Below are 24,123 nucleotides of genomic sequence, written 5' to 3' on the forward strand. Positions count from 1 at the left end.
TTTCTGCATCAACTTTCTGTTTATTAAAGTGTTATGAAAAAAATACCTTTATGGACACATTTATCAAACTTGCCGGTACAAAATTTAGAGTTACAGGCTCTCTGTTAGAAAAGTAAAAAGTACTTTAAGGAGAACAATTCAGACCAACACTGATGACAAACCAGCTAGTATCTTTTCTATTAAATTCAGACAAATTATTTTGCCCTGGAATGCATTTCTAGTGGGTTCTTTCCTGTTTAACAAGTTTTTAAAAACTAGGCTGTTCCTCGTCGACAAAAATAACAAGTGACAAACTCATGGCTGTATAAAAGTAGCAAATAGAATTATTTTCAGTAATAATACATTGTAAACCTGTGGATAAACATTCAAAAACACAGCATATTAGAGTTACATTTATATACAGGGTTAAGAGGAATGATTGTTAACTTTAAGGGTGATCTGTTGAGTTGATTTAAAACCAACATCTGGACGGCGGGTCTGGACAGACCTGTAATGTAGTTAATCCTAAAGTATACATGTAGACTCCACTGTAATAAATGCAACAAGTTTGTAACAATTCCTCAATATTCACACACAGGCCACAGACATCGGTCTAAAAAAACATGAGTTTTAAAATGTTTGCCGGTTGCCTAAAGGAAACCTTTAAAAACCAGATGTTAAGAAGATGCTTGGAACATCTGAAGAAATGTTTCTGTGTGCCTCCTTTGATTCAATAAACATCTGTGTTCACTTCAGACAGGAAAGACAAACATGGCAAATATTATGTGAAAAAAGCAAATCTGGTAACATCAAAATATCACTTTATGCTGATGATATCAGTGCTTAAGTCTAAGGCACGTTCTGCACACTTGGGCCCTTGGATTCAGCTCAAGCAACATTTAAGATCCCAAACTGCAGTTGGATTTTTTTTCGAGTAAAGTGTAGTTTGGTTTGTGTGAATGTGGAAATAGCTTTAGCACAAACCTGATGAGACCCAACGGCAGCATTATGACACCTACCTTCCATTCCTGACCTTTTGGTTTCAACACCAACCCAAGTGTTGCTTTATTTTTGATTATTTGTCCAAAACAACTGCAATTTGTGTTGATAAAAAAGAAAAGAAGAAAATGGAGCGGCCCTCAGAACTCCTCGTCCTCCGAGCTGAGGCAGTTCTGCTTCTTCCTTACATTCCAGTGTAAACATGTGGCCAGGCTCTCAAACCAGTCAGTCACCGGGTCCCGGAAGCAGATGGAGGGAACGGGAAAGCAGGAAGTAATGATTGTGATACTGGAATAAGGATCAAAGAAAAAAGGGTTTGTTTAACTGAGAGCAGAACAAGGAAATGAGAGACCAGGTATTTTCAGTAAAAGAACAAAGAAGGCTTTGCTGATGTGAGGAAGAATAACCCTGTTGAGAAACACTGAGCATTTTATTGAATGACCCTCGCAGCTCTTTACAACAACCAGAAAGGTCATTATATCTGGATAAGTTACATAAATTGAGGGATTGAATGTCACTCAAGGGTTTCGAGCCAATTAAACAGGTTTATGTAACAAAGCCTGAGTGTTGAGGCAGCTGCTCAGAGCTAACTTATCCCCTCAACAATTCTGATTCATCTACACTCAAACACCATTTATTTAGCTGCTGCTTGGCCTGTGGACCAACCTGTCTCCGTGGCAGATCTCCTGTCTCTTCCTTCCATCGAACGACACCCAGGCTGTGTTCCTGGCATCAGGGGACAGATTTATCTGAGAAATGATAAGAAAGGAGAACATGCTAGAACCACTTTGAAGAAAGATGGGTGCAACTCAGCATTGGTTTACAACAAAAACTTGTCAAGTTTAAAAACCAGAAACTAGATTAAAAAAAACCCAATGTAAACAGTGTTAGATTTCCATCACACTTAGCGCCATGCACTAAACCAGAGGTTCCCAAAGTGAGGGGCGTGCCCCCTAGGGGGGGGGGATCAGCGCCATTGCTTCCAAAACAACTTCCTTCCAAGCCAAAGGTTAGAAAATATGACAAATCATATCTTGAAATAATTCATTGAAGACAACAAGCTGCAGAACACAGTGATCTCATGCATGCAAGCACACATCTCTGCCCTTCAGAAACTTCTCCTGAGATATTTCCTGGTGCAGGATTCCAAAGAATATGACTGGATCCATGATCCTTTCAGTGCAAAACTACCTACAAACTTCAGCACATCAGAGGAGGAACAGTTCATTGATGTCACATCTAATTCAACAATGCGGCTACACTGGGACTGGCTGCATTTTGGATTGGAGTGGAGAAAGATTATACACTGCTAGGTAAGAGAGCCCTGGCCGTACTTCTCCCTTTTGCCACATCCTACCTTTGTGAGACAGGTTTTTCTGCAGTGGCCTCAATCAAGACAAAATACAGATCAAAGCTGGACGTTGAAAACGAACTTAGAGTGGCAGTCTCACAATTGCAACCCAGATTTGAGAAGATCTGCAGCAACAAGCAGGCTCACACCAGTCACTAAAAAGATATAAAGATGAAAGATGTTGTTTTCACAAGAAACCTTATTTTTCCACTTAGGGAGTTGTTCATGTTTTAGACCCATTTTACACAGTTTTGAAAAACGGGTTAATAGCAATGTTGAATATTGTTATGCTGTAAAAAATTACATTTGAAATGTTTACACTGTAAAAGGTGGTTTGTTGTTTTGTTACTTAAATGACTCTGTAGTTTATTTTATTGCAACCTGTAATTTACTACAGTTTACTGAGTTGTGAAATAAATTGCAATAGAGTTTGAAAACAAAATACGTGTGTGTCTGGTTGGAGGGTCGATGTGTGCTGGGCAGGGGGCAGCAACATTTCCTTATAAATCAAAGTGGGGCCCAGGAGAAAAAAGTTTGGGAACCACTGCACTAAACCAAAACACAACATTTAAGTCTCATCAGACCAGAGCACCTTCTTCCACATGCTGTTCCTTCTACATGGCTTGTGGCAAACTGCAATCAAAACTTCTTCTTGCCACAGCTTTGTGGACTGCACCCCAAACAACTGTCCGGCTCACCGATTCTACAAGCCGAGTTGTGGATCTCTGCAGCTCCTCCAGAGTTACCCTGTAACTCTTGGCTGCTACTCTGATTAATTCTCTCCTTGCTTGTCAGTTTAGGTGTAAACGCCTTAAACATTAAATACTACCCTTTAGAAGAGAACTGGAAGCACTAGATTTTATTTACCGCCATCCGAGTAAAAGGGGCTGAACAAATAATGTAAAATTTAACACATTTTAGAGTTTGAATTGCTAAAACTTTTTAAAACCATGTATCGTTTTTCCTCCACTTCACACTGACTGTTTTGTGCATCACATAAAAATCCAAATAAAATAAATAAAAACCTGTGGTTGTAATATGATAAAATATGGGAAAAGGTTAGGAGTATCAATCATTTTGCAAGGTACTTTCTATTTTAGAAGGTATTCGGCCCACTTGTATAAACACTGAAATCCCCTGCATCCATTTCCAGCTAAAAGGTTTACCAGTTGCTGTCCTTCTCTTTTTTGTTTGACACTATATTTTGACAAAAGAAATATTCCCGCAGTGAAAAAAACTGCTCTTTAAAAAAAAAAAAAAAACAGAACTAAACAAAAATTTCAACCTCTTACATAATGCATTTTTCCCCAGAATAAAAAACAAAACAAAACTTCATCCTGTATTTGTTTGAAAAGAGAACAATTATCCTTCCAGCTAAAACATAGAGAAGGTCCTGCTAAGTACGTACCTTGAGCTCCACTCCGGCGGGAACAACGATCGGCCTGAAGGAGAGAGAATGGGGGCAGATGGGGGTGATCATAATGGCCGGGACATTGGGGTGGATCATGGAGGCTCCGGCTGCCACTGCGTACGCTGTGCTGCCGGTCGGCGTGGAAACGATCAAACCTGAGGTCCACAAACACACACACAGACATGAAAGTGTTTCAGAGAAACTCGAGTACACAATGTACAGATGTGGCTCATTAGCACTAGGAGTGCTGTGGTCGATAAGGCATATTTGTCACTTCCTGTTTTCGCTGTTGTACTTGGTGAATTGTTTGGTGTGTGAAGGCTCTCATTTGATCTGATTTCTCTCTACTGTGATATCTCTTACTTGTTATAATACATAAGCACGTTAAAACACATACTTTATGTTGCTACTTTTAACGTTTGGGGACTCTCCGTGTTTTACACGGTTTTTCTAGTAGTGGTAAGGGGATGGCTAGCTTAGCGTTAGCTTTAGCTCCACCATGGCTCCCCGTTCTGCTGTTTCTCTCTCTGAGTCTCCTCCTCTCTCCTGCTCTCTGTGTCAGATGTTCAGTTACTTCTCTACCTCCTTTAGTGATAATGGGACGTGTAATAAATGTAGCATTTTTGTAGCTTTGGAGGCGAGGTGTCGGAATCGGAGGCCCGGCTCCGCGTTGTTGTAAAACCAGCAGGTTGCTGCAGAACCTGATTTGTGTTTGGACTGTTTTAATCCTGTGGGGCTTCCTGAGTTATCAGAAATATTAGCTTCATCTAAACCTTCAACTTGTATGTTAGACCCAATCCCAACCAAATTATTTAAGGAAGTGTTCCCTCTGATTACCAGCCCAATTTTAGATATGATTAATCTATCTTTAGTAAATGGATATGTACCACAGGCTTTTAAGTTAGCTGTAATTAAACCTTTTCTTAAGAAACCTTTGCTTGATCGAGATGACTTGAAAAATTACAGACCTATATCCAATCTTCCATTCTTATCTAAAATTCTTGAGAAAATAGTTGCTAATCAAATGTGTGAGCATTTATACAGCAATGACCTGTTTGAAGAGTTTCAGTCAGGTTTCAGAGCTCATCATAGCACTGAAACAGCTCTGCTGAAAGTCACAAATGATATTCTTATGGCCTCAGATAATGGACTTGTGTCTGTACTGGTTCTGTTAGATCTCAGTGCTGCATTTGATACAGTCGACCATAATATTCTCTTAAAAAGGCTGGAATATGCTGTAGGGATCAGGGGAACAGCGCTAGGCTGGTTTAAATCTTATCTGTCTGACAGATTCCAGTTTGTTCATGTAAATGATAAATCATCTTTAAACTCCAGGGTTAATTGTGGAGTACCACAGGGCTCAGTACTTGGGCCAATTCTCTTTACTATATATATGCTTCCAATAGGTCAAATTATCAGGCAGCATGGGATACATTTTCACTGTTATGCTGATGATACTCAGCTTTACTTATCCATAAATCCTGATGAGCCCAACCATTTAGATAGACTACAAGCATGTCTTAAAGATATAAAAACTTGGATGACTTTAAATTTTTTGCTTCTAAATTCAGACAAGACAGAAGTTGTCATCTTTGGACCGGAGTCTTTAAAAAGGAAACTGCTTAGTCAATCACTTAACCTGGATGGCATTAAATTGACCTCTGATAATAAAGTAAAAAAACCTTGGTGTTATTTTTGACCAGGACATGTCATTTAAATCCCATATTAAACAGGTTTCTAGGATTTCCTTCTTTCACCTCCGGAACATTGCCAAAATTAGAAATATCCTATCTAGGAGTGACGCTGAAAAACTAGTCCATGCATTTGTTACTTCAAGGCTGGACTATTATAACTCTTTACTATCAGGATGTCCACAAAATGCAGTTAAAAGCCTTCAGCTGATTCAAAATGCTGCAGCAAGAGTTCTGATGAAAATTAAACAGAGAGATCATATTTCTCCTATTTTAGCTTCCCTTCATTGACTCCCTGTTAAATCCAGAATAGAATTTAAAATTCTCCTCCTCACATATAAAGCCCTTAATGATCTAGCTCCATCATACATCAGAGATCTGATTGTTCCATACGTTCCTAACAGAACACTTTGTTCTCAGACTGCAGGTTTACTGGTGGTTCCTAGAGTCTCTAGAAGTAGAATGGGAGGCAGATCCTTTAGTTATCAGGCTCCTCTCCTGCGGAACCAGCTCCCGGTTTTGGTCCGAAAGGCAGACACCCTGTCTACTTTTAAGGCTAGGCTTAAAACTTTCCTTTTTGATAAAGCTTATAGTTAGAGGGGCTTAGGCTATCCTGAGCTATCATCCTTATTTTTTACCTCCTTGAAAACTGGCTTAGAGTTTATCTGTTCTTTCTTTCTAGGTGAAACGACTAAAGGAGCTACAGGGGGTGGACAATGAAACTGAAACACCTGTCATTTTAGTGTGGGAGGTTTCATGGCTAAATTGGACCAGCCTGGTAGCCAGTCTTCATTGATTGCACATTGCACCAGTAAGAGCAGAGTGTGAAGGTTCAATTAGCAGGGTAAGAGCACAGTTTTGCTCAAAATATTGAAATACACACAACATTACGGGTGACATACCAGAGTTCAAAAGAGGACAAATTGTTGGTGCACGTCTTGCTGGTGCATCTGTGACCAAGACAGCAAGTCTTTGTGATGTATCAAGAGCCACGGTATCCAAGGTAATGTCAGCATACCACCAAGAAGGACGAACCACATCCAACAGGATTAACTGTGGACGCAAGAGGAAGCTGTCTGAAAGGGATGTGCGGGTGCTAACCCGGATTGTATCCAAAAAACATAAAACCACGGCTGCCCAAATCACGGCAATTAAATGTTCACCTCAACTCTCCTGTTTCCACCAGAACTGTCGGTCGGGAGCTCCACAGGGTCAATATACACGGCCGGGCTGCTATAGCCAAACCTTTGGTCACTCATGCCAATGCCAAACATCGGTTTCAATGGTGCAAGGAGCGCAAATCTTGGGCTGTGGACAATGTGAAACATGTATTGTTCTCTGATGAGTCTACCTTTACTGTTTTCCCCCACATCTGGGAGAGTTACGGTGTGGAGAAGCCCCAAAGAAGCGTACCACCCAGACTGTTGCATGCCCACAGTGAAGCATGGGGGTGGATCAGTGATGGTTTGGGCTGCCATATCATGGCATTCCCTTGGCCCAATACTTGTGCTAGATGGGCGCGTCACTGCCAAGGACTACCGAATCATTCTTGAGGACCATGTGCATCCAATGGTTCAATCATTGTATCCTAAAGGTGGTGCCGTGTATCAGGATGACAATGCACCAATACACACAGCAAGACTGGTGAAAGATTGGTTTGATGAACATGAAAGTGAAGTTGAACATCTCCCATGGCCTGCACAGTCACCAGATCTAAATATTATTGAGGCACTTTGGGGTGTTTTGGAGGAGCGAGTCAGGAAATGTTTTCCTCCACCAGTATCACGTAGTGACCTGGACACTATCCTGCAAGAAGAATGGCTTAAAATCCCTCTGACCACTGTGCAGGACTTGTATATGTCATTCCCAAGATGAATTGATGCTGTATTGGCCACAAAAGGAGGCCCTACACCATACTAATAAATGATTGTGGTCTAAAACCAGGTGTTTCAGTTTCATTGTCCAACCCCTGTAGCTCCACTAACATTTACTTTTCCTTCCCATATAAAGTATTCCTGGATCAGTGCTTCTTTGTTCTCTTTGTGTCTCTGCTTTGTTCTCTCAAACCCCCAGTCGGTTGTGGCAGATGGCCGCTCACACTGAGCCTGGTTCTGCAGGAGGTTTCTTCCTGTTAAAAGGGAGTTTTTCCTCTCCACTGTTGCTATATGCATGCTCAGTATGAAGGATTGCTGCAAAGTCAACACCAGTGACCGTCCACTGTCTCTACATGCTCATCTGGGAGGAGTGAATGCTGCAATCTGCTGGGTTTTCTTAGATAGAAAAACGTTTTATCCAATTTGAATAAATAACTAACTCTGACTGCACCGTTCAATGGTTAGGATTAATTGGAATGTATGGACCTGACTTTAGTGAAGTGCCTTGAGACGACATGTGTTGTGAATTGGCACTATATAAATAAAACTGGATTGAATTTAAATATTTAGCTACAATCAAAGACTAAATAGTTCAAAGCTTTATTATTTATGTGTTAGAGTCTGGACTTGTTTAAGGGTTGATCTGTCCACTCACCGTCTCCCTGCACTGTGGTGATGAGGTGTCCATCCAAGAAGAGGTCCACATTGGAGAGATAGGAGGAGGGTCCTCTGTCCACCACCACCTCATTAAGAACCTGAAACACACAGACAGAGGAGTGAACTCTGGAAAAATCCTCTCCATGTGCACGGCTAACGGGATATGACCTCCTGTCTCGGGATCATGTTACAAATACTGAGCGTAATCCTAAAATATGCAGCTAGAGTTTCTTCTTACTGAAGTCACACGTTGCTCTCAGTGTTGATCAACAACATGTACAAACCCAACAGGCAGGGTTAAGTGGTGATGACAAATCCACAAGCCGTTTTGGCCTAATTAAAGTGCTGGTTGGAGGGAAGTTAGGCGACTATCCATTTTTTGGAGAACAACACAAGTAGCACACAGATCACGTCAAACACATCAGTAAGTACCTGATTCTGCATGGGTTTGTGGCTGCGTCCCGTGTCCTTGCTGGTCAGGATCATGCCCTTCTCGTCCACCATGCCATTCTTCTCCCAGTTCTCTTTGAGCACTTGCACTTGAAGGCGCATTCTCAGAACAATGGCGGCGTTTCCTACGGCACAGATATGCATAAATGCGTGACACCCGACGCGCTCTCTACAGACTAAGAATGCATTCTGCATGCTGACAGGCAGGTCATGGAACATTCACTACCTTCGATGATCTGGGTGACCTGAGACTGATAGGTATCAAACTTGAAAGGTGTCAGAAAGCCCAGAGAGCCCAGGTGGAAGGCCACAACAGGGGGAACGCTCTCCTAAAAAGGGAATCAAAAGGTATTAGGGGGATTACATAGCATCAGGAAATATAAGAACTGTTTTTATTATTCTAAGGAGCAGTGGTAATTCCTGGGCTAATACCTGGAAAAGTGAAGAGGCGTAGAGTAAGGTGCCATCTCCACCGAGACAGATGATGAAGTCCACACGATTGGAGATATCGTCCAGATCTGACGGATAGAAAGCGTTATTTAATATGACTTGTATTAACGTGAAGAATGTGCATAGAATCGCATTAGCATGAGCTGAATCAGTACCTTCACTGAAAGTGCAAAATTTCTTAGTGATGGTGGCGAAGGCTTCGTCGTCTGAAATGGCTGGATCATCTAGAACTTTCTTCTCCACATAAACAATCAGGTTCTTCACCTTCAGCAACACACAATAAGACAGATGATGCGCAGGTGAAGGGAACGCTGTAAAAGCTGCATGAAAACAACGTGATCAAGAAAGGTTGTGTGGAAGTGGACGTACCTCTGTGAGGAACACACAAAGCTCCTTGAAAGGCTGGAGCAGACTGGCATCTCTAACCTTCTTGATCACAAGGACACTTTTTGGAGGCTTGTTCCACGTCAGTCTCTGGCTGGCTGGATCCTGAATATGCCTGAAGGGATAAAACTAAACTTTAGGAGACTTAAACACATTCAACTCTCTTAGAATCTCTTAAGCCCCAAGGGGATTTCATGAAGTTTGTGCTCGAAATAACAGGCCCAAATTTATTTGAGGTTTTCTCAGAAATTACAAACTCTAAATAAATTATCTTTGTTCAAATGAAAGATAACACTTAGGAGATACCATCACCAGTGTCACAGTAGCTGCTATTGTTCCAGCGACAATGGCACTATTTACTAAAAAAATTATTTTACTTGCAAAACTTTAACTTTTTTTTTTTTTTTTTACATGTCCAAGATAGTTCGTTTTAACATATTTGTTTTTTTAAATTACCTATTTTTAATAAAACACGGAGAAACTGCTCCAACGGCATTCAAATTCACTGACGGGCAGCTTTACGCAGAGCATTAAGTCGAGTTTGGTTGGTCCGAAATGCACAGACGACTCCTCCTTTTAATCCGTAGAGCCAATAGAATCAGACTACACCAACCTGATTGACGTCAGTCCCACCAATCACCAGCTGTAAAAAGACGAAGACCTGTGACGCAGAGTTATCCTTTCGTCGAATCAACAAGTTCTACGGAACATGAAGCAGGAAATGTACTACTTCCGCTTGAAGAGCACACTGGGAGATGTAGTTACCCAATAAAAATAACGAGACGCCGGATTATTTTAGAAGAGGAAATTATGAAGGCAAGAAAGTTTTTAGATTATGTTTTTCATTCGTGAGTGATAATTCTGGTCTTCTTTTGCTGCTGGTTTGCTAAATCCTGGGTGGATTGTGATAAAACTGTGAGGTCCATGCTGTCTGCAGATGCTGCTTGTGTGTGTGCAAGCTTCTGTGGAGTCTGACCACTTTCTGATTCAACTGCTTGTAGTTTTAACTGTGTTTTGTGTTCGTAGAAGTGGTTTATATCTCGAGTCTGACGATTTAGAGGATTCCACACATAGGAAGGTTGAGCCATTAAGTAGAAAACAAATGTACATAAAGTACACACCCTCCACCGTTTGCAGGTGGGTAGGAAGAGCTAAAAAAAATAAATAACATGGCAGCCAAGAGACTGAGAGCTAATGTAAAAGATGTTACCAACTAAAGCTCCACCCTATTCATAATAACCTGGGCTGACTTGCATCTATCCACTTAGAGACAAAGTTTAGCTTTGTTGTCCTGCATCGCTTCGCTTCTTCTCAACCCAAAAAGGTGACTGTGGGATATCCAAATGTTCCCAACAAACAAAGCAACGAACCAGGAGAGACTTTCTACAGAGAGAAAATTTAGTTTGTATGAGAAATCGGGTTATAGGAGCTCATTCTTGGAAAAATAATTACATAAAAATTGACAAACCAATCTTGTGCTGTCTGAAAACACTCCAAATCAAATGAAAAAATGGAAACAGCCAAGGGGCATCTGTATCTATGATTATCAAACCCGGATTCTGGTTCGGTTGGTTAGCTTTATTAGCTACGGTACAGCACACTGTCTTTATCCTTAATATAATAGCCCGTCTGTGTGTTTATTAAGCAATGATGACATCTTTAAATCGACTGTGCTCTTAGTGTCTGATCACAGAAACCACACATTCAGAGTCCATGGAGGTGAACAGAAGGTTTTATATTTTACAGAAGTATAAAACAAGCAGAAATGGTTCAGGTAAACATATCTAGACTTAAAAAAATTTACGTTTCACATCCGCTAAATTTCCATGTTCATATGATTTAAGGGGATGGCAAAGAAAGTGCTGGACTGGCTGTATGCAGCACAGTCACCCTGCGCTGCCCTTCCAACCCACTACAAAACGCTGCTAACGGGCTCATTTACTAGCTAAAATCTGCTTTTCTTTTTATTTCAAACATTAAAAGACTAATATCAAGTTGTTATACTCTATAAAGAGCAAAATCATTAAACATTTATAATATCCTAAACATTAGGCAGGTGTTTTAGCAGGTGTTTCTGCTCTATTTTTGGTTGAATCTATGGTTTAAAACAAAATAAAAACAATAAATACATGTTACAAAAAACTTCATTATATGTAATGATCAATATATTATTTACCAGCTGTAGAAACAGTTGTTTTTCTGCTAACAGGAAAGTGATTAGATAAAGCAAGATATTTTTGTTTTCTGTGTAAATACCTACTGATCAGTGAGCCACAACGCTGGATTAACAAACTGGAAATACAAGCCGTTTTGGGTACTGATAAAAATGATGGCAAAACTGACGAGAGAACATCTCATTTCAGAGGAGAAAAGCATATTTTTTATTTCACTTTCAACCTCTAAGCCCTAAATGTGTGACTACAACTGGAAGTAGCAAGATAAAGACATTTTCTTAAACTCCTTAATGTAATGACATCAAACACACAACATCCCGACTTGTAAAATGCCCGAGCCGGGGTTGTTTTTAACAGGAACTAACCAAATGTAGAGAAATATCAATGTATGAACGCACACAGCTAAAACTGAGCAGATTTGCTTCCCTGTAAACCAGAGGAAACAAAGCAATCCAGCGGTGACCCTCTGATCTATTCATGAACAGTTCTTCCTCAGATCACCTCAAAGTGTCCACACCCTGACCTTCCCCTTTCAGCCAGCCATCGGCTCTGTCCAAACAGCCAGCCTGTGATAACACACACACACACACACACACCCTCTTAACAACAACTACCTGCATTCATCGCTGCAGCCTTACACTCTGTCAATTTCAGCTTCTAGGAATCTGTTTTCCCAGTGGTGTTAAAGACAATTTGTAACACATTGTTCCTGGCAAATTGAACATTTAAAGCTATGATGCTGTCTCAGTTTAATATTATATTGGCTTGGGTATATTTGACCCATCTAACAGCTCTCCTTTTGAAGGAAAACTGAATTCCTCTCACCATTTCCAGACTTTGTTCTCGCTGTGGCTCCCCTGTGTCTCCTCTGCTACACACTGGCTATACTTCATGGCTGTAAGTAGGAAGACGTTGCTTCAGGTGGACTCAGATGGAAAACGAGGCTCTGTCACAACAGCGCATCCTGCCTCTAACAACTACCTCTACTGCTACACCAAAAAAAAATCCTATGTGCAAGAAAACTCAGTCAGTGGCTGTCTGAGAAGCTGTGGTCAGGCCCCCCGGGGATCAGCAGAAAAATACTAAGAGCTGCACTTGCTGTGGCTATAATTGTCTCAGACTGGACTTAGCACTAAAACCTCGCTGCGTTGTGCTCCTGAGGTAAAGCTCCCTCCTCTTAAGGCCTGTTAGGCCCCGCCCACACAGCTAAGCTGACCCCGCCTACTAGAGTGAAAGACCTTACTTGTTGGACAGGTGTGACTCACTAAACAACACTACCTCGGCTGCTGTTAACAAAGGCACATTTACTTCAACGCCAAGGTATTTTCACCTGAATTACATCATTCAGTGTCTTTATACTCAACTTGATACTCAACCAAATTTTAGGTGACCTGATGAATACAAGCTGATATGGCTTCATTTAAATGATGATAATGTCAATTTTTACTATTACAGGTTTTTTTTTAATCATCTTAAATAAAATGAGAGAAAAGCACAACACACAACAAAAACAGTTCAGAGGGTGATGTGCGTCTATCTAGGCACCCAGGCCATAATAAGGCAAGTTGCATCAACCAGTAAATGAGCATGCACCACAACGACAGATGGATGCCTTATTTGGAATAAATGCATCTCAAATCCAACGCCTCTCAAGAGTAATTATAACCCATCTGACTGCATCCCACAGCATGATACTGCCACCACCATTTTTCACCGTGGGGATGGTGTATGCAGCATGTTTTGCATGTAGGGCAAAAAGTTCTGATTTGATCCCGTCGACCCGGAACCCCTTTGCCCACTTGTTTGCTGTGTCTTCTCTATGGCTTTCTGTTTGCAATCCTTACATACCAGTGAAAGACTAATTATAGTCCTGTCTTCTGGTTCTTCCACTTGAGCTTTGGTGCTCTGCACCTCTTCCAGTTACCACATGCCTCTTTGCTGCTTCTCTGATTAAGTGGATGGCCAAATCTAGTAGGTTTGCTGTTCTGCCATACTCTCTCTACTTTCATATGATGGACTGAACAGTGTCCCGAGATGTTTAAAACTTACAAATATCTTTTATAACTCATCGCTGCTTTAAACTTCTCCATGACCTGTCTGCTGTGTTCCTTGGTCTTCAAGATGTTGTTTGCTCAATGATGTTCTCCAACAAATCTCTGAGGCATTCACCAAACAGCTGGATTTATGCGGAATATATTACACATTGATGAACTGTACTTACTAATTAGTTACCCTCTGAAAGGAATTAGTTATTACTTATTTAGGGGTTTCAGAGTAAACAGGGCTGAATCTAAATGCTTGTGACAAACGCAGAAATTTAATTTTTATCTGTACCCTTCCTTCCTTCCTTTCCTTCCTTCCCTTCCTCCCCTTCCCTTCCCTCCTACCATATTGGAATGTTACCTTTTCACTTTTCTGCATCACTTGACGCAACCAGCTGTTCTGTGAAGAAATACAACTCTGCAGTGGATGTTATGGGCGGTGTTCCATATACCGTCCAAACAAAGAGATTATATCCAGCGCATTGATATGAAAGACTTTTAAACAACTGTTTGGTGAGCTGTTGTGTCTTTCATCTCAAGGTTCTGGAGACCAGGCCCTGGCTTTACAGGAACCACGTCAAAGTTCAGTTCACACAGATAAAAACAGAATGAATCCATTTGAACACAGTTCACCACCTGATGGTCTCAAAATGAAGAGTTAAGGTTTATTTATCCCCTTTTCTTGAGATAAAGTCTTTAAAATCCATGATACCACAGGTAAAACTCAACATGACATCATGCAGTAATTAGCTTACCTACTGCATGACCACGAAGCATCTGTTAGAGTCCATCTCTTCTTTTAGTCAGCTAATTCGTCCTACATTTCAGCTGATTACATTTATTTTGTTTATTTAGTCATAGAGTCAGTTTTTAGAGCCTCTTCCATCTTTAGGGATTATCATTTCATTTCATCCAGGGTTAATAGAACTGACTTCGGGTTACATTACTTTTATTATTTGAAACAACTTAATTTTACGTCTTAATGGTCGGATGCGACAGGATTCCATCTCTCTTCAGTACTTTCATGTTGTTTGTGTTTGTAAATGAAAATGTTTCTCAATTTCCGTAGTTCAAATCATTCTGCATGAGTTATTTAGTTGTTGTCCATTTTGTTTTATGTTGTTATTTAATGCTACATAAATAGATAAAACTGAAGCGCCCTGTCAGATAGATAACTGTAAGTCTGATTATCTTTCAATTAAGCGGAGCATCTCATCTGACTAAACTACTTACGACACGTTTAAGACGGAAAAGAATCAAGTGGAAAGGTGTGGAGGTCAACGATGGGAGTATACAAAATGATCTGCACAATTCATCAATTAAAAACTAGTTCAATTTAAAACTATGGTACAAAAAATGGATGTGGGTGTGATTTATACAAGAAACAAAAGGTTCCCAAATGTGGACGCTCACTCCAGTATTAACGAAAAACCAGGCTGTAATCATCTAACTTGGCCTGTAGCACAGCCTCACTCAACATGACATCCTTCCAGCTAGAAGTCTTCACTGCAAACACTTAACTTTTGTCTTCCTTGTCTAGTCACCTTTTCCAACGTGAATTGTCCCAACTGGTCTTTCCCAAAACTGTTTCCACCCAGTCGTTGTTTGAGACCAAGATAACTTGGCTTTACTACTTTTAACCTGTCGAGCAGCTTTAAGGTTGTTAATCCTCCAAACAGAGCGAACGGGAAACAGAGGGTGACACTTACGTGATGGAGGGTGTCAGTATGTCAAAGATAAGTCTGGGCTTTAGCTAAAAAACGTCATGAGTCTTTCATAACAATAACAGGGCTTAAAACGATATGCCAACAACAACTAAAGATCTGCGAAGCTCAGTTTGGGACGATAACTGGGCTGGTATTTGCATTACATAATTAAAACAGGAGATGTTTACTGGGTTGGTTCATGCCATTGTGTCTGGAATACAGCAAAGGTAGCAAATGACTACAGGGACTGTCATTTCTTGACTTGATTTACCCTGACCAGTTATTGGTTAAAGAAACTGTTCTTCTTTGTTTTATAATGGCGTTTTACAACGACTGCTGATTCATTCACAGTGGAACGTTGCCTCTGCTTCTTATTTAAATATTTAATGATCTCTCACAGCAGGAGGGCTAGAAAAGTTAGTTTTTAATGCCGTTTTTATATCTTTATATTTCTTAAAGAGAAATCAGAACCAGCTAAAATTAGCATTGGCAGGTCCAAACGTTCCAAAAACCAGAGACTAGAAATCTGCTATGAAATTCTGATCCATGCACCTTTTTAATTGCTAAAACCTCGGAAATCGTGCAAGAATTGCAGACGGCCTGAATGCAACAGCCTGAATGCATGAAATGCATCACATACCTAAGAATCTTTTTTTCATCTACTTCCATAAAGAGTTCAGGTCAGTTATGTCACAGTGACACAATTTTGCTTTTGGGTCTGACCTCCTGCAGACAGTGCATCCTGCCTTATGCCATGATCCGATGACCAGTGTATGATGAGCCATTTGGTGCAAAACTGTTTAGATTTTGAGGAAGAATGCACATTCCCACTAAAGTGGCCAAAATACTAATGTAGAGGAAGAACTCCTGTGATATGCACACCAAAATCTGCATGCACACTTGACATCAAATTAGGACCCATCAGGTCCGATCGATTAACATCTAACTTTTTTTTTTTATTCTTTTTTTCCCCAAACAGTGACCTAAGTACATGTTCTGCAACAGGCACATAGAGATATGTCTATATCTGCATGTTCAACCTCTGGTTCACTTACATGTCAGTCAGCTAACTGATCCTATGGGCCGATCTGACAGCAGCAGACGTGCTGGATGGGTTTCCAAGGAAGTTTGGTCCTTAACAGTACCGAGCCTTCGGTTTACACCAGATTAGCTCCTGGTGTAACCAAGCTAAGCCCAGAGAGCACCAAGCTTGTGATTGTGCATTTTAAAGAACAAACCTTAAACTGAACAATTAGCAAACAAGCATTATCAGTTTAGGTTTTCATTCAGCCCTGCTTCATTGCATGAAGGACTAAACATTGCAAACATAAATGCAGAGCCTTATAGGGGGAAACCTATCATTTTTGGTTCACACTTGCTTCAAAAGTTACGCAAGAGGATGTGGAGACATTTCAGTGAAAGAATCAGGAGGTTAGCAGCTTCTAGAAAACAAACTTTAGCAGAAATATTCCAGAAATGTGTGACAGATGCATTCGTTTGCTCTTAGACTAAATGTCCAGAAATAGACTTACTTGAATGCCCCTTTTAGTAACAAATGAGTAATGTGCAGCAGTGTGGGCTGTAGTTGTGCAGAGTAAAGAAAATAATCGTTTCTTTATTTTGACATTGCTTGCATATTTGTGCCTTGGGGCCTTGGGGTTAATTGGTTCATGGTGTTCTGGAGGTTTCTGCGATATCCAGCTATGCAGCTTTAAGTTAAAAACTTAAGTGGATCAAATATTCTACAGTATGAAGACAGACTTGCTGGTTGATTTGTTTTTTTTTAGATTTACAGATTTTTTTGCACATCTTTAAGCAGTTTTAATGTAATCTTAAAAAAAGGCAAAAATGTGTCTCTGTGTGCAGAACGCAGGTTCATCTGCAGGTACTGAGTCAAAAATCAAGCTTGTTAGTTTTACTGCTGATTGAAGGCATGAATGTGAGCAAGCATTATTCAGGCTGCTGTGTTTTATCCTGCCAATACAACAGTATCTTGCTGAACAAGAATGCTTGGCTGGGTAATTAGAGTTAAATAAATCACTCGACACATGGTGTCAGTTAAAATATTTCAATGACAAATGAAGTGCATGCATAAAAACAAAATAAAGATAAAACATTTTCTTCACATAAATAATATTAAAGGTGATCTTACAACCTTTATTGGTCACCATTTCACTGTTTTAATTTTTTCTGGTCCTTTTTAACTCTCGTTCATCTGATGAATATCGTCTAATCTTTGCTGTACGTCATGAATTCAAATCATGTAGTTTTGTTCTTAAATTAACTAATAGACATGTAATGGTTCTTTCAATTCAGAACATGTCATTCAACAGGCAAAGAAACTAATGTGAACTGTTGTGCATTATGTTGAATATTAATATAATATACCATCTTTACCTGCTCACAAATATAAGTACATTTAGAGAACAATAGGAGTGGGTTACGACCTGCTGCTATCAAAATATCTGAATGAATTAAACAAGACGTGCTTTTATTTTGAAGAGACACTGTGCCTTTTGACACAGGTAGCAACTAATATGTCTGCCACATAAATCTGGAAGAATCCAGCTTCCTCAGGCCACTGCTGTTCCCAAGCCTTTCCCAGTTCATAAATTATTTGTTTTTCTTTCCCTAAAGCGCAACCCAGTGATTCTCAAACTTATACTGCCGCTATAGACTATTGCTAACTTTACTACTAAACTGCTTTAATGCCTGGTCTTTCAGGGAGAAGTACAGGATCTGTCTTAAACATAATAGGTGTCACATGGTTAAACCAAAGCTCTATCAGAGGTCCTCTTTTTACACTCCCACTAAATTATTCATGTGGTAAAGGTGGAGGATTTATGCAACCAGAGGCCATGTTGTCAGCTGCCTGCATCACATTGCCTATTCCCCGTTACGCTAGTTACTAATGAAGAGGAAAAAAAAAAAAAAGTTTTCGTCCAACTTACATCACAGCATGTGGGTTCTGGAGCATGCATGCCTTCGGTCCAAATGTAGTGACAGGACTTGGTCCATGAAGCGACTGAGTTCTCCTGGAAGAGACGAACAAGCAACCAGGTTTAAAAAAACAAAACGCCTATCAAATAAAATCAAAAGTGCATTTGTTTTGTTTTTGTTTTCTAAGCTATGGATTTTATCAACCATTTCAAAACATCCCATCTTTGATAATAACAGGATAATAAGAGCTGGCATCTGGAACAAGGACATCCCACATTTTTGGACAAGAGCAGAGTGTGCAATGAAATGTGTGTGTTTCATTGCTCACATTTATGAACCTCACTTTTTTTGTCCACTTTCAGCTGTGATTTCTGCAGTTACTCTGCAACAATAAACCTTTAGGCCTCTGTAGTGAGCAACAGTGAATTTGCTGCTTTTACTGAGTCAAATGGGCAGTAATTTATTGTATAGAACTTAAAATCAAACACCTTTATCTCTCAAAGCTGCAGTACAACAACATACGTCAATATATCAAGAACAAAAACACACCTGTTTTCTTTTTTTAAAGCTGTGGTTTGTTAAGGAGCAGCTTTCTTAGCAGTAGAAAAACAGTCTGTTTGTGTTAAGCTTTGTTAAGATTGTCTAATTGTATCATGGGTCATGCTGCCTTCATGCTGCATCACTTTACTAAGCCAACAAATCCTCTCAGTCTGACTCACAGAGTTCAACCCCATCGTTTACTGCTCTACATTATCAAGATCAATGAAATAAATGAATGTATAATCAGAGCAATAATTTATTTTGAATGTTTTTATAATTTGGCCAGAGGCCAGAAACAAGGATCCCACAGGATGACAAACGGACTTTAAAACACAAGATGGCTCTGATGCGTCTGCCGGCTTGTTTTGTAACTGCTGCCACCACTTGAGGAAAAAGGGGCTTTAAAAATCACATGTTGCGGGGAAAAATAAAAGGTCTGACATAAGAAGAAGAAGAAGAAGGGGATTTCTGACACTCAAAAACAGTAAAAAGATATGTTTCCCAACAAACCTGTGTGGGTAGAAAAGAGGAGACAAAAGACTCCACCATGAGGCCTTTGTAGGAGTCCGTTTAAACATCTTGGAGATGTTTTAGTGACTTCCTCATCACACGCACAGATACTAGCACCAAATCAGCGGGGAACAAACACATCCTGTCTTAAAAGGTTCTGCCTCCATGAAGCTGTTTCAGAGAAGGCTGCAGGATCCGTACCCACACAGGCTGATTTCTCAAGGGTCTGCGTTTGTGCAACAGATGATGTTCCAAGGTTGTTTCAGCAACATTTCTAACGCAACCCATGAAAAACAGAAGCTGTTCTGAAACATCACCGGTATCGTTGTTGCAGCATGGCAACGAGACCAATCTCAATGCATGTAGTAATCAACTGGGCTCACATAAGACCTGTTTGTGTTATGAGCCCTCCCTCTGCTGGTGATCTTGTGTCATGTTTTCTTGTTTTTTTCCCCCCTCTTCCTCAGATGAACCAGGTCAAATTTGATTACAGGGACAAATAGGGAGGGTATCAGGAGGCTTGGCTCAGCCTTCACTCCAGGCCTCCTTATCCTGCTGCTCGTTGGGGATTTTTGCCTGTGTTTCATGTTTTATTATTCAATTCAGGTTTGTTTTTTTTATTTCTCTGTTTTTTGATGTTTGTTGCTATGGTTACAGTGAGGATACTGGATCCTACAGCCCTTTTTCTTGAAGGTTGTCTCTTCTCCTTTTGTTGATTATGGACATCCAATCAGTTTTGGTGTTTAGTACAGTCAGCTCACATTATTCTGTTTATATATTGTATAAATCACCCACAGCTCTGGTTGAAAAAGCCCATATTGGCAGGAATCCTGCTGGGAAAACAGTAACAATTACCAAACCTCAAAATCACGCAAAAAACACTGATAAGATGTCTAGAAGTAAAACATTTATAAAACTGAGTGTTATGAATGATACTATTTAGTGGTGTGTTGTTTTTAGTCTGAGTGATGAAGAAAAAACAATCTGATCAGCTGGCCTTAGTACATATTGGCAGAAGAGCAGGTCTCGACACACTTAGATTCTGAAGGATTCCAGTTGCATTCGGGCTCGACCTCCTGAGTTATGATGGACGATGCTGTAGATGGTGAAAGCTGAAGCATATCTGTTTTTATCACAGATCGCATTTTTTCATTCAATTGGTTTTCATGCTTGTTCACAACTTGCAGAACTTATACATGCTGCATTCGGCCAGCATGACCTTCAGGTGATGCCACTATAGTGGCAGCACATGCAGTCTGAACTAAGTATGGGAGAATGAAGATGTTGAGAAGTACAAGTCAAGGGAGGATTATAAAAAAAAAAAAGAAAATGCAAATCTTTCTCGTTTCCCTGGAGCACCATCAAGTCCATCATCTTCAAATAGAAAGCTCAGGGTAACACAACAAAACCTGCCAGGAGAGGGACGCCCACCGAAACTCACCGACCAGGCAAGGAGGGCGTTATTCAGCGAGGCAGCACAGAGACCAAAGGTAACCGTGAAGGAGTTGCATTGTTCCACAGCAGAGACTGGAGTATCTGTCCATAGGAGCACAATAAGCCACACACTCCATTCAGCTGGCTTTATGGAGGAAAGTGGCCAGAAAATAACCATTACTTAGTGTTAAAAATAAAAAGGCATGTTTTGAGTTTACCAAAAGGCACGTGGGTGACATCCTAAATGTATGGAGGAAGGTGCTCTGGTCAGATAACACTGAATTCAATTGAATTTGAACTGAATTGAACGTTATGGCTACCAAGAAGAAGCTATCTGTAGCACACACCCCATCACCCGAAGAACACCATCCCCACAGTGAAGCAAGGTGGTGGCAGCATCATGCTGTGGGGATGCTTTTCAGCAGCAGGAACATGGAAACTGGTCTGAGTCAAGGGAAGTACAGGGATATGCTTGAGCAAAACCTCTGTCAGTTTGCCTATGGTTTGAGACTGGGATGGGGGTTCACCTTCCAGCAGGACAAAGGTCCAGAGCATACTGCTAAAGCAACAGTTCAGTGGTTTAAGGGGAAACATTTAAATGTGTTGGAATGGCCTAGTCAAAGTCCAGACCTCAATCCAATGAAGAACCTGTGGTTAGATTTAAAGATCGCTGTTCACAAGCAAAAACCATCCACAAAAGGTGGCTCTATAAAGACTTTACGGGGGGGTGAACAGTTATGCACACTGACATTTTCTGGTTTTTTGTTCTATTTGTTGTTTGCTTCAAAATAAAAAAATAATACATCTTCAATGTTGTAGACATGTTCTGTAAATGAAACTGTATAATCTCTCAAACAATACATTTTAATTCCATTTCAAAACATGTAAACTGCCTAGTGGGGTGAATACTTTTGCAAAGCACCTCACATCTGTACAAGTCTGTGTTGGAAATGCTGATCATTTCGGCTGCTTCCTTATCAGTCTTGGAGATGTGTTTTGGATTATAACAATATTAGTTTTTCTTTGAGGCAGATGCCATGATATTTAGCAGGAAATCAATACTGAAATCTTGATTTCTGTTGTTTCTTTCCAACCATTCCCAATTGAAAGTGTTCTTGAGCTTGACAAATGTTTTACTTACACTAAAAAGAGCTTAAGACAAATAGAGTCTGGAAAAGGGGTCCATGGTCTCGATATTTGAGACCTGGGATACCCCCAATGGGCACATGATTTATACTGACCTGTGTTCCCAGTAGGTAGTGGCTGAGGAGGTGCTCAGGCTGCGGGCCTTGAAGCGTTGAGAAGATCGGCGTCCTGGAATTGGTCCTCCTTCACAGGTGGAGCAGCAGAAGCTGGGGGCCTCCAGTTGCACCTCCGATCCACCGTCCATCTCTGATAACCAGGCTTCAAGTAAACTGACAGGACAACACTGATGAGCCTTGTGTATAAATGCTTAAAAAACAATGAGGTCCTGTGAAATCTCTTATATATGGGAGGAACCAACTGGTTTGGGACTGTAGAGTTACTGCAGGACTCCTCAGTGAGGAAATATAAACTTACACAACTGTATTTCTATAGTATAGCTGTTGAAATGTCCAGTCAGAATTTACCTTTGATAAAAACTATGAGCAGTTTCAGGTGAAAAGTGGAACCTGTTCAGTGTTTTTTGCCTTGTTGCTGTTAGTTAGCAGGCCAATATTTCACAATTATGTAAGCTTTAGCACAAGCATAAAGCTCATTATTACTGTTGGTAGCCGGGCAAGCTTTCTTACCAAACTATGAATTAAAGACAGTCTAAAAATTCAGCGTGTGCAGCAAAGAGTGATTCATCGACGGTTAAGAAATTGTGAAGGAACCAGAATGTTTCCGATGAAGCAGTTAACTAGTCAGTTAGCAAGCTAAGCTGCCGGCTAGTCATGTTAAAAACAGCCTGACGGTGTTTCTGACATCTAACTTTACCTTTCCGTAGAAAACCTTACAGCAGGATGACTCGGTCGAAGCTCAGGAAACTGTCGGAGGATTACTGCCTTATATAATAGCGTTTAACCATCTTCGTTAACTGGAGAGCTGTCAACACTCAGCTCACCTCTTCCTGATACGGACTGGCCAATCAGGAGCTCTCAAACTGATGACGTCAAATAGCACGTTCTTCGCCTTGCCCAGATTAAAAAGTTAAAAAAAAACAAAAACAATATATATATATATATATATATATATATATATATATATATATATATATATATTTAAAAAACGTTTAAACACCAGGCAACAGGAAAATAATCGTACTCATGCGAGGAAGGACAAAAAAAATTGCAAAAAGTTGAAACAGAACAAACTAATTTTTTACCAAATGTTAAATTTTTAAAGTTCTATAATAAATATACTGACAATCTTAGTCATGATACTAAATAAGAAGTAAACAAAGAAACAAAGTAGAGAAAGGAAAGAAAAAAGTAAGATAACGTGGTAAGAAATTATATAATAAAGCAGAAAATAGCAGAATGAGAAAATATGTTGTTTTCTCATTGTAAGTTCTTACTAAGTACTTCAGGACCTCATCAATATGTTTTAAACAAGAAAAAAAATCAATAGGTACAAAAATATATAACTATCAAAAATTAACTGTTTTAGTTTAATTTTAGTTTACATTACCTTACATTTTTCAAGTTCAGTTTCACTGGCCACACCCAGGTATGATTACTGCCTTATTTAAAAATGGATGAATTCCGCCGCTCAAGGTGGCAGCAGGTTGGAGTAGCTCTGTTACTGTTGATTCTGATTTATTCTTTTTTGGGAACTATTCCTCTTGTGGTGGATACAGTTGATTTTTTGTTTTTTTTTGTTTTGGACAACTGTCCTCTCCGGTGTCAGATGCTGTGCAGCTTGGAGGATTTTTCCTAATACTTTCTATTTTTGGACATTTGTTATGATGCATTGCCACGGCAGCAGGGTTGTTTCTTACAACCGGGAGCAGCTGATTAATATCTCAAAAGCTCAAATAATACTTCATCTACAACCCCAAATCCCTGATGAGTTGAAAAGGAGACGCCGTGGATGCAGAGCAGGAGCTAAGAGAAGAGAGAGAAGGAGGAAGTTCAAACCATCTCTTCCGTCGATTATGATAGGCAATGTGAGATGGTTGGGAAACAAGTTGGATGAACTCCAAGCCCTACAAAGGACCCAGCCAGAGTACCGGGCATGCAGTATTATGTGTTTTACTGAGACATGGCTGCAGGATCATATCCCCGACTCCAGCGTCTCTCTGCCGGACTTTTTAACCATACGAGCAGACAGAGATTTAAAGAGGAGCGGCAAATGTAAAGGAGGTGGACTGGCAGTACTTGTGAACAACATATGGTGTAATCCAGGACTGTAACTGTGAAGTGTCATCTCTGCAGTCCAGATATTGAACTGTTGGCAGTAAGTTTTCGTCCATATTATTTACCCAGAGAGTTCACCAGTGCTATTTTGGTAACAGTTTACGTTCCACCTTCCGCTGTTGCTGACACTGCATGTGATGCCATCAGCTCA

The 24,123-nt window shown here is 40.2% G+C and overlaps 1 protein-coding gene across 7 annotated transcripts; it reads right to left on the reverse strand.

Moving 5' to 3' along the window:
* On the reverse strand, positions 1-23,394 carry nadka (NAD kinase a). Of its 7 annotated transcripts, none has more exons than XM_047345473.1 (13): positions 23,250-23,346; positions 22,552-22,746; positions 21,834-22,007; positions 18,120-18,203; positions 9,232-9,361; positions 9,018-9,126; positions 8,845-8,930; positions 8,639-8,741; positions 8,395-8,537; positions 7,961-8,060; positions 3,738-3,895; positions 1,645-1,727; positions 1-1,266 (listed from the first exon to the last, which is right to left on the reverse strand). In XM_047345473.1, the coding sequence occupies exons 3-13, from the start codon at positions 21,980-21,982 to the stop codon at positions 1,119-1,121; spliced, it is 1,293 nt and encodes a 430-aa protein (XP_047201429.1). In that variant the 5' UTR covers positions 21,983-22,007; positions 22,552-22,746; positions 23,250-23,346; the 3' UTR covers positions 1-1,118. The 7 variants fall into 7 exon arrangements, with proteins under 7 accessions (XP_047201429.1, XP_047200612.1, XP_047204544.1 ...); XM_047344656.1 differs by having other exon boundaries at positions 23,245-23,341; XM_047348588.1 differs by having other exon boundaries at positions 22,679-22,746; positions 23,250-23,335.
* Positions 23,395-24,123: the final 729 nt, after the last annotated feature.

The sequence above is a fragment of the Girardinichthys multiradiatus genome, chromosome 1 (assembly GCF_021462225.1).
Source record: "Girardinichthys multiradiatus isolate DD_20200921_A chromosome 1, DD_fGirMul_XY1, whole genome shotgun sequence".
In the NCBI taxonomy this organism is placed as follows: Eukaryota; Metazoa; Chordata; class Actinopteri; order Cyprinodontiformes; family Goodeidae; genus Girardinichthys; species Girardinichthys multiradiatus.